Genomic DNA, 13,238 nt, shown 5'->3' with positions numbered 1-13,238 from the left:
ATATGCTCATTTTTTCATGCTTCTCTTTTTCTTACTTCCTCAAAACCTTCGGTATCATACCTCTAAATATTATAATTACCAAAGACTTCATATTTCTTCCTCAGGCGCATCTTAATAAAGAAAATATAATGATAATGACAATTTTTTCTTAAGTGCCTTTTTGCCCTGTGTTCACGGGGTCTACATTTGGTGATTCCCGTTAAATACTCAGAACCATGATGTTAAAACTCCTGTGAATTTAATTTCCAGTTGTTTAGTCTACTAAATAAGGATAATAATATGCAACACTTTATCAAAAAAGAATGTCGAGCCTTTTAAATGGTTTTTTAAATAGTGAGCCTCCTTGAAATAATTATATCCTATAACACTACGTAAAATTTTCAAAGTACTATGAACTCTTTAAAAAAAACTTACCTAAATGAAAAATGAAAGGTAGTTTCTTTTCATACTTTTTGATAGAAAAGAATCAAGGAGACTTCTTTTTATGTTAAACAAGGTTTTAAAATATTTACTGATGCCATCTGGAAGCTAGAGTTTTAAACCATTTATCTCTTAATCAAAGAGAAGTTACAGAAAGTAAGCATCTGAAAATATGCTTTAGATGCCCTCAAGATGATTATTGTGATAGCAACACTAACTGTTGGCTGTATGGAGAAAGGGAAAAGGTACTGAGGCAGGTTTAAAAAAGAAAGCAGGAACATTTGCTATGGTGTAAAAGAATTTTTATGTCACTCTAAATGGCTTTTTTATATTAGTAAGCATAAACTTTAAGGCTAAGGATAAAACAAATAAAACTTTATCAATTTCTGTTACAGAAATAGTTTCCAACAGCTTTGGTTTTTGATAAATGTGCTAAATTTGGGAAAGAGACTTCAGGAAAGCAATAGTATTATTGAGTTATGGGAAATGTTGATGGTAAGAAAAGGACTGACAAAGGAGGCATAACTAGATTTGAAAGAAAGAACATAAGAAGTCCCTTCTTAACAATCTTTAAATACATGAGGTAACATGATTCAGAGGGTATCCATCAGTTGTTCATTTTATGTCAGTGCAGAGCCATAGGTAGTTTACTTAAATGCTCCAGATTATGGTAGTAACCTTTGTAGTAAGTAAACAGAGCAGTAAAAAATCCCTTTCAACACATCACTTGCATTGGTTACAAGTTTTAAGTGTGGAAAAAACAGAATTTTTTGCCTAGAGGTCTCTTTACAGTTTGTTGGGGGAGGTTTGTTACTTTGGCCAAATTCTATCCTTCTGAGTTCTGTCTGTGAGGTAATATCAGCCATAGAAATTAATGACTTGTTATAGTACTGGGATGAGAGGCCAAAGTGATCTCTGGAGACCTCTTTCAGTTCCATGAGTCTAGAATAATTCTTGTCTTTTTTAAAATGTGCATTTTGCTTTAAAATAATACCCTAAAATGACTACACTAATTTATCCTTTCATAAATCTCATGTGGACTAAAGGAAACACCATTTTGTAATAAAAATGAAATAGAAAGAAATTATAGGAAATTAACTTATTGGGTGAGCCCATATTCTGAATATTTAATTTCTACTACAGAAGCAATTTTTTTTTTACCAGTGGAATGACAAACAAGACAAATTTTAATACATTTAAGTATGAATAAAAGTTTTCATAATAATGGATAATCATCTCATAGCAGTTAATATGCTTTTTGTTTTTAGACAAATAACAACAGCAATGTGTCTCTGTTTTGTAAAATAATAAGCACAACCTCCATAGACTACTACAGGATCACAGTTGAGAATATAACCAGTGAAATAAACTAGTAATTTATGATGTCAGTTAAATTAAATGATACTCTGTTAATCCATATATCTCCTCTGCCTCTTTTCTTTTCCCACCTACATCCAACCCACACATACAAATACACATTCCCACAGGACACAGATTTGAGCCCTGAGCCTGAAGCACACATAGGTATAAATCACACTTATCTAAGGATAGGCTGGGGCCAGTAGTTGCCTCCTCCATGTACTGGGAGAACTCTCAGCTTCAAGTTTTAAACCTTTCTGTTCTGTGGTTACATGGAAACTAGGTTTTACAGAATAACTGTTGACAGTAGCCTACTAGGAAAGTTTTCAGTTGAGTGGTTCTTCTACCAAAACCAATCTTAACTGTATTAAGCTAGAAATTGTAGAACTGGAGAAAACTTTGCTTGGGTAGAACAATCATGGGTAACTTATGAAAAGCACTGAAAAGTAGAGGCTGATTTTCCCATAATAGGGATTCTTCTTAAAATACCACCATGTAAAAATAGGAGATGGATTTAACCACCTGAGTGTCCATAAATGGATGAATGCATAAAGAAAATGTGTTTTACACATGCATGATGAAATACTATTTAGCCTTTACAAAAGGGGAAATCCTGTCATTTGTGACAAGGTGGATGAATCTGAAGGATGTATTAAGTGAAATAAGCCAGGCACAGATATATTAATACAAATACCACATGATCTCACTTATATGTGGAGTCTAAAAAAGTTGAACTCATAGAAATAGAGAATAGAATGATGGTTACTGAAGGGTGGGGAAGGAGGTAATAGGAATTGTTAGAGGACATAAAGTTTCAGATAGACAAGAGGAATAGATTTTGAGACCTACTGCACAGAAGAATGACTGTAGTCAATATAAGGCACTATATATTTCAAAATAACTAAAAGAGGAAATGTCAAATGTTTCATGATTTAAAAAATGATAGGGCCGAGGGCAATGGCTCATGCCTGTAATCTCAGCACTTTGGGAGGCCAAGGCGGGTGGATCGCCTTAGGTCAGGAGTTCAAGAGCAGCTTGGCCAACATGGTGAAACCCCATCTCTACAAAATAATTAGCCGGGAATGATGGTGGATGCCCATAATCCCAGCTACTCAGGAGGCTGAGGCTGGAGAATCGCTTGAACCTGGAAGGCAGAGGTTGCAGTGAGCTAAGATTGTGCCATTGTGCTTCAGCCTGGGCTACAGAGCAAATAACAGGAGTGATGTGCCCTGTCTCCATCTCAAAATAAAAAAATAAAAAATAAATAAAAAAAGATAGGTAAGCAAAGTGATGGATTTGTTAATTAGTTTGATTTAATAGTACCACACTGTATCTATATATTAAAAAATCACATCATACTTTACATTACAAAATTATTTTTTATTTCAATAGTTTTTGGAGAATAGGTGGTTTTTTGTTACATGGATAAGTTCTTTAGGGATTTCTGCAATTTTGGTGCACCTGTCAGCCAAGCAATGTAAACTGTACCCAATATGTAGTTTTTTAAATCCTTAACCCCCTTCCACTCTTTCCCCCTGAGTCCCCAAAGTCCATTATATCATTCTTATGCCTTTGCCTCCATATGACTTAGCTCACACTTGTAAGTGAGAAGATATGATTAAATGCTTACTATTATTTGTCAATCAAAAGTAATATTAATAATAAAAACTACTTTAAAAGTAGGTATATTTAATGAGATATATTAATAAATATACTTAATGATAAAATGTTTTATCCATATATTTATTTTTATATACTAAATATGAATAATATATCCTAAAGTTTCACCAAAGTATTACATATACTGACAACATAGTACTACTAATTGATCTATGAAGAAGCAATATTTTGTGCCTGACTGCATTACATATTTTATATTCAGGATGATACTTCTCTAAATTCATTTCAAATGTTTAGTCAAGTTTAAATAAAAACATAGAATTTAATTAAGTCAGCCAATTAAGCTCATTAAGTCAGCTAATCAGGCTAAAAGTTTACATGCTAAAATTTAATATTAATTACTGGGACTAGGTAGATAATATTTACCAACTTGGTCAGTTTTGTTGGTCATATTTTTCATTTGGAGTGGGTCATTTCATGAATATATGAATATTCATGGATACCAATATAGCACTTTAATCTGCATTTTTAAATATTATTACATGCAAAAATAAAGTTACATGATAAATAACTTCTTAATGTATACATTTAAAAGCACCATAAAACTTTTTAAGAAATGTTTAACAGTTTTGTAAAATGACTAAAGTTTTTATATTTCTTTCTAAAGTTAGTAATACCAGTTTTGCCTATTCTCAAGCCTAACATTTGTTGAATATAAAGGGGGTAGAGGTGAAGGAATTCTTGAGCTATTGGAGTGTTTGCGGTATAGACATGGAATACAATGATATTTGAAATTTTTTAAGTCATACATTTCAGATTACTTGGTACTTTATTAAATCTGTATTTACATATCTTTCTAATGTAATATATTTTTATAAAAGCTCTCATGGAACCTAGGTAAACAGATTAGACAGATGGATAAACAGATATGGATATAAATAGATAAATATGTTCAGAAATCCCACAGGTCAACTGAGTACAAAAAATTGACCTGACTCATTATTCAGTAGTATAATATACTAGGGAAAACATGCTATGTCATATGAAGTTGTAAACATTTATTAAGCAAGATTATTCATTCCTCCTTCATTCAACACATATTTATTTTTTCTTTTTTATTTTTTTTCTTTTTTTATTATTATTATACTTTAAGTTCTAGGGTACATGTGCATAACGTGCAGGTTTGTTACATATGTATACTTGTGCCATGTTGGTGTGCTGCACCCATCAACTCGTCAGCACCCCTCAACTCGTCATTTACATCAGGTATAATTCCCAATGCAATCCCTCAATTTTCAGGTTCACACATTATGTCAGACCTAAAGCTATTTATATTAAATATGTCAGTATAAAACAGGAAGTTATCACATAAGCACTTTATTATGCAAGAAGATGAAATAAATGCACTACTGTAATTTTGGAATATAATGCCAGCAGTCATCATTTTAAGTAATCACACTGGCATTGGGGAATGTTTAAAGGGCCATTCAGTGTACATAATCTCCCTTCCTACTTTCTCATGTTAATAAATCACTGAGATTAGCAGAGTTGAATTGCATATGTTGATCTCGGTGGAAATTAAGGGTACATGTGTCAAAATACTCCCTTAGGAATACAGAAAGCAATTTGTCTTAAAATGAGATTTTTTGTTTTTGAATGAAAGGTGAATGATTGTAAAATAAAATAAGGAAACTGTGATGCTGATACTAAGGATGATTTGACTCCTAACATTTTTAGCATATGATAGTTTCTCTGTCACATAGGAGCTCAGAGTTACCTTGACTACAAATCTAATTATAGATGTAAAGGAATAAAGTATGACTCTTTTTGTTCAGCTCTTTTAATGAAATTTTCCTTGTGATAGCAAAGATTCCTAAATTATTTGATCAAATTCAATTTTGAGTCATAGAATTGGTGCCCCAAATGAACTGTATTTGTGAGCTGCTTAATAAGTCTCAGAAAATCATGTGTGTAAAGGTGTACACATTTATATGTGTATCAAATTAACACATAATATATGTGTAATTGAATTAGTGTATTGTGTGTATATATATATATGTGCATAGGTGTACACACATACATTTATGTATACTTTTACACATATATGCATAATTTTTCTCAAAAGTTAATTCAGTACAGGGTAAGATAATTCATTTTTGAGGAAATAACTTGGAACATTCGCTTATATTTTTATTTTTTATTTTCTCAAATATACTATTTAAAATAATAAGGTGTAATCATACGTTGTAGAGGACAAACAGTTACATTATTTAGAAAGTTACTCATTTTCCTTTATTTGCTATACTTAAGTACATGTGTTTTTCAAACATGTAACCTTGTACCTTGGTACACACTATTTCTAATATAGTAATTGCTGCCTTTGTCTCCAATATTAGTATAAAATTATTCTAAACTTATGCGACCTTTTAATTTCATATTCTTCTCCATAATGACTATCTACAATTTTCTTTTGTTTTTTAATTGTTACTTACTGCTTTTCGGTGATAACAACGAATTTAATTTAGTAAGAGTAACTTATTGTCCTGACTTACTCTGAGCCCACAATGCACAGTTTAATTCCTTGTTCTCAGATAATTACCTTTCACTTGTTTGAAATGAAATTTTTACTTTTAGTACAATTTCTTTTCAAATGTATATTAAAAACAAATCCTTCCAAATATACATGTAACACATTTAAAAGCACCAAAATTATCTTTGAGGAAATATATATTAACAAGATATTTTATATTAGTTATTTTGAAACTTTGCGATATTAGTTGCTTCTTAAATCTCTAATGGATTTTTCTGAAAGCTTAAACTATGTGTTTATCTGAATGGATGGACAGATGGAAGGATACAGATAGAACATACATAGCTATTTACCTGTCTATATACAGATAAGACATGTTATGAAACATTTCTAGCTACACATCTGTATGCATATATATGTATATTCATTTGAATAGCTTTATATAGCTTTATTACATGCACACTACTCTTTTGAAGAAATCCTTTTGATTGGTCATTCTTTAACAAGACTAGCATTTTGTTTCTACCTATGTAAGAGCAAATCTTACAGTACAACTTTTCTTAAATTATGCCCTGGAACACACAGCAACATAAAGGAGCCTGGTCAGATTCCTTTAGGGAATAGAACTTACTGTATCCACCCCTGTACCCCTCCATACAGTCATGAGCACATTGTGTATTAAAGGATCAGGCAGTGCAACATTGTTTAACTTGTATAGACCAACATTTTCATTTGGTCATATGGTAAGTTTTTTGTTTGTTTGTTTGTTTGTTTTGTTTGCTTTTTTTTTTTTTTTTTTTTTTTAAGACGGAGTCTCAGTCTGTCACCCAGGCTGGAGCGCAGTGGCGCACAATCTCGGCTTACTCCAACCTCTGCCGCCCAGGTTCAAGCAATTCTCCTGCCTCAGCCTTCTGAGTAGCTGGGATTACAGGCGCCTGCCACTGCACCCAGCTAATTTTTGCTTTTTCAGTAGAGATGAGGTTTCACCATCTTGGCCAGGCTTGTCTTGAACTCCTGACCTCATGATCCACCCACCTCGGCCTCCCAAAGTGCTGGGATTACAGGCATGAGCCACCGTGCCCGGCCGGTCATATGGTAATTTTTTCTCAACTCATCTGTAAGCATTTCAGGGACCAAAGTTTTGTGGTAATAATTGTGGAAATATTACTCCAGAAGAAAATTAGGATGAGTAAAAAAAATTCTAGAATTCCCTAACTATTTTATAAAAACATATAATAGCTCACAGAACAAACAATTTCCATTTATGCAACAGAGAACACACTGGCCCAAGGGACCAACAATATTTAGACCAGCAGGGATAGTTACTTCATTCTGTGTAGGTTTTTAGTAAGGAGAAAAACGAGGATACTGGTTGTCTTACATATGCTGTTGTGGGTGGGTATACCTTCTCCAGTGAAAACGTGGGTATTGACATTCCCAAAAAGAGAAAATGCGGAAGGACCCATCCATTGATGAGTTGCAAGTTTCATGAATTATTATATGAATTTAAAATGTTTTTCCTTTCATTAATTTGAGATGCTTAAATGATTATTTTGCTTTTCCTCTCTGCAAGATGATTAAAGGTTTTTAAAGCTAGAGCCACATCTTAAATTCCTTTTTCCTTTTTGCTCAGTTGATCTACACATACCTCCTTTTTTTTAATCAGGAAAGAGAAGGATAATATGGCGGGAGGCTCCGGTTTATTATTTTTGCAACAGCCATTCCTTTTATAGCACATACTGACCAACTCCAAGGCTGTTAAAATGTAATTCTTAGGAATGGTGTTTTGACACTATGAAGACGTACAGTAAACAGATGTTTGTTTGGGTTTGCACTTCACTATTTGCTTATATTTCACGGGAGAAGCAGTTACACTGACAGGTATCAGATTCAGAGAGTGAGAAGCCAAATGATTTCTAAAGCATAAACAGAGCTTCCAATGGCAGAGGCTTATTCCTGTGGTCTCTCAAGGGCTCTACATTTTCAAAGCTTAGAAAAATCAAATCCCTTTGTAAAATATTTTTATTTTTTTCCTTCCCTTGCTGATGTCATACTGTTGCTATGGAGAGAAAGTGAGTGCCGCATGACATTGCTGGAAAAATAAACACTGATATATTTCTGTACGGCAAATAACCTACCTCATACCTTTTTTCATTAGTGTAGTCTTGCTAAAAATTGTCAATACTAATACTAAAATGGAAGTGTTCCTTTGCCCAAACAACTTTGCTATATAAAAGTCTTGTGAAGGTGTACTTAAATAGTTCCTTCCTAATAATACTAAAGAGAATGAAATATATAATAACCCATGTGAGGTGAGGAAGCAAAATACATGTTTTGTAAACTATTAGATTTTTTTTCTATCATTGGGAACTTTTTTCTTGGAAATGTCCACTGTTTTAAAATCTATTTTTAACATTGAGTCATTTCAACTGTACAGCATTTCTTCCGTCACATCTCAGCCCTTAAAAAAGATGAGTGCTGATTTCATTTTGAGTCATTCCTGAGGCATTCTTTTCAACCCTGCTATAAAAGCCTAGCTGCCAAGTCAGACATCAGAGATACACTTTGAATGTCTTAGTGTGGACAATGATTCTAGATTTATCTGGCCATGAGGAAGGAGGCAATTAACCAAAAACAAGGTCCAGGACTTTTAGTGTTAAGGGGAAAAGCCATTTTTAAAGACTTATAATAAATAATATATGATAATTCTATTGAAGGTTACTGATTTTTACCATTGTTAAGGAAATAATAAAGATTTTCCATGGGAACAGTAACTTTTTTCAGTCTAGAATTTTAGCAAATAGGAGGGGGCTAAAGAATAAAAAGATTCAAGAGAGAAAAGGAAGTACCATATCCCTCATCTACTAAAATGCCATTTTCATCAGTGGTATTTAGTAGTGTTCATGGTGTGCCTGCAAACCGACACTCCATTGTTAAGTGGAAATATGCCTTTGACAATGTGCTTTTGATGTTGAAAACTGTGATGGGTTTTAATGAAAGCTATAAAATAAATGCACAGTATTTCTACCTTTGAATCCGTTGCTGGCAGATTTAATGGCTGCATTTTTCTTGCATTAAGCATGCATTTTATGTGAATGGTTGATTTGTTGTATCTATTTTTTTGCCTGCAGTGGCACATCTAGTGATGAAATGTGCAACTTATACATTATGTATTACATGGAAGCCAAGCATGCAGTTTCTTTCATGACCTGTACCCAGAATGTAGCTCCAGATACGTTCAGAACCATACCACCAGAGGCCAACATTCCAATTCCCGTGAAGTCTGATATGGTTATGATGCATGAACATCACAAAGGTAATAATTGATGTTTAATATAAAGTAATATATAATTTTGTATTTTATATTTTTGTATGTATCTTGTTTGACTATATTTAAAACCATCTTTATTCCCTTCTTCTATCTACCAGTCACATGTACACACTATTTCTTATTTTCTCATTTTTCTCTTTCATATCCTATCTCCCCTCCCTGACATGTCCCCATCAAAACAGTTAAAGAGGAAAATCTCAGCCAGGAATAAAACAGATTTGTTTTGGGACCAATCCCATAAATGTAGACCTTTCTTCATTTAATTCATGTTTTCTCATTTCCTCATCTAACTCCTTCCTTAACCAGTAATGACTTACACAATTTATGAATTTATGCACCATGTTCTAAAGATCACTACAGTTTGTCAGGGAAAATAGTTATCATCTCCAGCCATACTTTAAATTATCCATTTAATGGGCTTCTTCAGGCAAAGAACAATTATTGATTTGTGAAGCATTGCTAGTCTTGACTTTTTTTTATCTAATTCTCAGAATTGTTCTTTAACATATATATATATATTGTTCATCTGCAAAATGGTCATATTGACTGTCACTCTTTAACTGAAAATTGCAAAGTCTACTCCCTGTTTTGTTGCATGAAGTATGCTGAGACTTTGATTGAGTTTTGCAAGTTCAGTCTTAACATGCGAGAGCAGCTTCTTATTTCTTTCTAGTGGAAATTTTATGAGAGAAGTTAGCATAGCATTCTGGCCATTTATTAAGATTCTACTGTATTTAGAGAATATGTCTTAAAGTGTTCTTAAATCTTCTTAAAACAGTACTAAATTTAATTTAAGAAAACAAATATGAGTTATTTTGTCAATGCATTTTGAAAATTCTGTATCATTTATATATTATTGAAAGGGTAGTTGACCTAGTTATTAAGTCAGATGTCTGGTAATTGGCAGGTTTTGCTGGGGGGTGGGGGGGTGGGGAGTTTATGAATTAGAGCATTTCTATCATATGAATTCTTAATACTTTAATAAGCACAAGACCCTGAATAGTATTTTTATGTTTATGGAGTATTTCCAATAAACTATTTTAAGTATGTAATACATACAATACATACTGCAAATTTATGCTCGGCGTCTTTGATCATTTACAGAAACAGAATATAAAGATAAGATTCCCTTACTACAGCAGCCAAAACGAGAAGAAGAAGAAGTGTTAGACCAGGGTATGTATGCTTATTTCTATAACTAGGCCTATAAAAGTATCAATTTCCAAGTAGGCAACCAAATTGTAAAGTTACTGAGATATTTTATGCCTCTCTGTATCTGCCTCAAACCCTATGTATTGCATAATGCCTACAATTTTTTTTATACAATGCATAATTCATGAGAAAATGGTCAATTATTGCACTTTAGCTCTGAAAGTAAAATTCATTCATATAGTTTAGTGTTGTTTCATTTTCTGTCTTTGTTTTACTTCATTTAATGTTATAATTTTTATATATAGTAAAAGTGCAAGTATAATCATTAAAAACCATCAGCGAGCTGCTTTTGAAATCTAATAACCATTTAAATTATTGTATATTTTGTATGGTATGTTCATTAAGTAGATTTGAGGTTCAAGAAAAAAAGAAACTAAGAATTAAATCCACATCTTGCCTGTATAAGTCATTCTTCTCTGCCTTCATCAAGGTAGGAGGAATTATTGTCTTATACATCTATAGTTTTGTGTTAAGTTACCATCTGCAGAGTTAAAAAAGCATCATTCTTTCCCTGTTCTGTTTATTGAAAGTGGTAATGTTTGATGCTTGTATGTCATATACTGCATGTGCTAGTACTAAAAAATTACTTCCCTGAATCTTGCTTTTTGTTAGTTGTTTGGAAGATAGTGCTTTGGGTTAGGCATTGGAGTTTGTTATCCTATCAAGTTGTTTTTGGCCTAGGATACATGTTTTTAAACATTAGTTTCATGTTAATCCAAACCCACTTCTACTGACAACACAAGCATACAAGAAATAGAAAGGATTTTTCTATTAGCAACATATAGAAGTTTCCTGTTTCTCATTGCTAGCTGCTATTGGAATTCTTCAAAATGTATTACATTAGGTCTAGTTCAAAAATATCACTCTTGTATGAATAGTTTTTACAAAATTAAACAATTGAGACTTTAGAAAGGGGAAAATGCACTCTGAAAGAAGCATAAGGTAAACTATGATCCTAAGGTTTGTAAATTATACAGCAGATGTTTCATAATATCTCATTCTAACAAAGTGGCCTTCAAAAAACTACAGCTTAGCTCAAAGCACTAAATGGCTGAGTAATTTAAAATAGCTAAATTTATCAATCCTGTTTATATATTTGTAAGTAAGCCAGTAATAGCAGCCTCAATATAGTAGTATTCAGAGTGTTTACTGTGAGTTCTACTGAAGTTTATTCAGACTTTCAATGAATTATTTTGACATTTCATATGCTATTTGAAATGTATGTCTTTAAAATAATTTTATTTGTCTTAGAATACATTTACAAATAACAACATAAATGAAACAATATGGAATGAGATACCACCATTTAGTAGATGCATCTTATAAAATGGTATGTTTCTATGGAAACTGCAGTTGGACTATGGTTTCCTTCTGAAGTTAGTCAAGTTGATCAAGGGAAACAGTGGCACCTCTGAAAGGTTAGAAACCCAGAGGTTTTGTTAGTGAAGTGGCATTAAATGTTATATTTCATCTGTTCTTTCCAAATAGTAGGATTTAGGAGATATATGTCTACAAACCAGATTCTTTAAAATAATTCATACCTTGACATTCATTCACCCTTTTGTGTTTTATAGCATATATATATATATAATATTCAGAGGTGAACATTATCTATATACTCAAATATACAAATATACCCAAACTCTTACTGGTCCCAGAGAATAATTTTATGGACACATAAGAAATTATTTTCTTGCAGTTTCTATTTTCTTCTGTTTGTGAATAAAAATGCTGCAACTAAAGGTATATAACTTGAGAAGGAAAAAAGCATTATTCTGATATTATCAATTTTCATATTGCAGAAAATAGGCTGTGTTATTCATATGTTGAAATTAGTGGGCCCATTAAAATGTCATCTCTAATGAAGGTAAAGACAGTAGCCTCACCAATGGCTAGCATAGTGTGTATGATCCTACTGGTCTGTGGGGACCACCAGCCTAGAACTAAAAGAGAAATACAGAAATGCACCAAATGCACATTTGTATACATAGTTCATTTGATGCACTAATGAGATCAGTCCATCTCCTTACAACACAAAGGGCAAATCTCAGTGCTGAAAGAGTATTTCATTCTCCTTAGAGATATTTGGTATGCATTCTTTGGAAAGTCAACTTGACCAAGTAGTTAATAAGGGTGCTTTAATTATTCAAATAAATTATGCCATGTATGTTAATTTTTAAAGTAAGCCCTCAAACTTCACTTTTCACCTTATTTGGTATTCCGGCCACAACAATTAGTGTAGTATTTCTTCAGATTGTACAATTCTTTTAATATATTTTTAGCCCCAATAAGCAAAAGCCCAAATTATTGTGGTTGTGCTAGCCACAAGCTAACAGACACCATCTATGTTGATCCTACAGAAGATGTCAAACCCCCATGGAAAACAGAACAGTGTGGAATAGGAAGAAAAGACTTGAACCATCAGTGGATATGTACTCAAGGACAAGCTCTATACCCTTTAGTGGGTACAGATAGTTCTGTAGGTGATGTAGATAGTTCCACCTGGTTAATAATATATATAGTGTATATATGTATGTGTGTGTGTGTATATATATAAAATAAATGCTATTTAAATTGTACTATATATGGTATAATATATATATATATTTACTTCCTATCTTAATACATTGGAAAGCAGGCAGAAAGATATGTCAAGATATGTAATAAATGTTATGTTAGAAAGAAGAAATGACCTTTACTAAGATAGAAAAAAAAGAAGGAGGGGAGAGATAGAAATAATCATATTCCATAGACTAAAAGAAAGAA

General features: G+C 32.5%; 1 protein-coding gene across 25 annotated transcripts in view; it reads left to right on the top strand.

The window, feature by feature from the left end:
* Positions 1–13,238, top strand: part of PAM (peptidylglycine alpha-amidating monooxygenase) — a 283,361-nt gene that overhangs the window by 201,991 nt on the left and 68,132 nt on the right. For all 25 annotated transcript variants that reach the window (XM_050794832.1, XM_050794857.1, XM_050794855.1 and 22 more), the window contains 2 exons: positions 9,061–9,245; positions 10,365–10,436. In XM_050794832.1, the coding sequence (XP_050650789.1) occupies positions 9,061–9,245; positions 10,365–10,436 (257 nt within the window). The remainder of the gene's footprint in view (positions 1–9,060; positions 9,246–10,364; positions 10,437–13,238) is intronic.

The sequence above is a fragment of the Macaca thibetana genome, chromosome 6 (assembly GCF_024542745.1).
Source record: "Macaca thibetana thibetana isolate TM-01 chromosome 6, ASM2454274v1, whole genome shotgun sequence".
NCBI lineage: Eukaryota > Metazoa > Chordata > Mammalia > Primates > Cercopithecidae > Macaca > Macaca thibetana.
The sequence above is the reverse complement of the archived record's forward strand: the minus strand, read 5'-3'. Positions and strand labels throughout refer to the sequence as shown.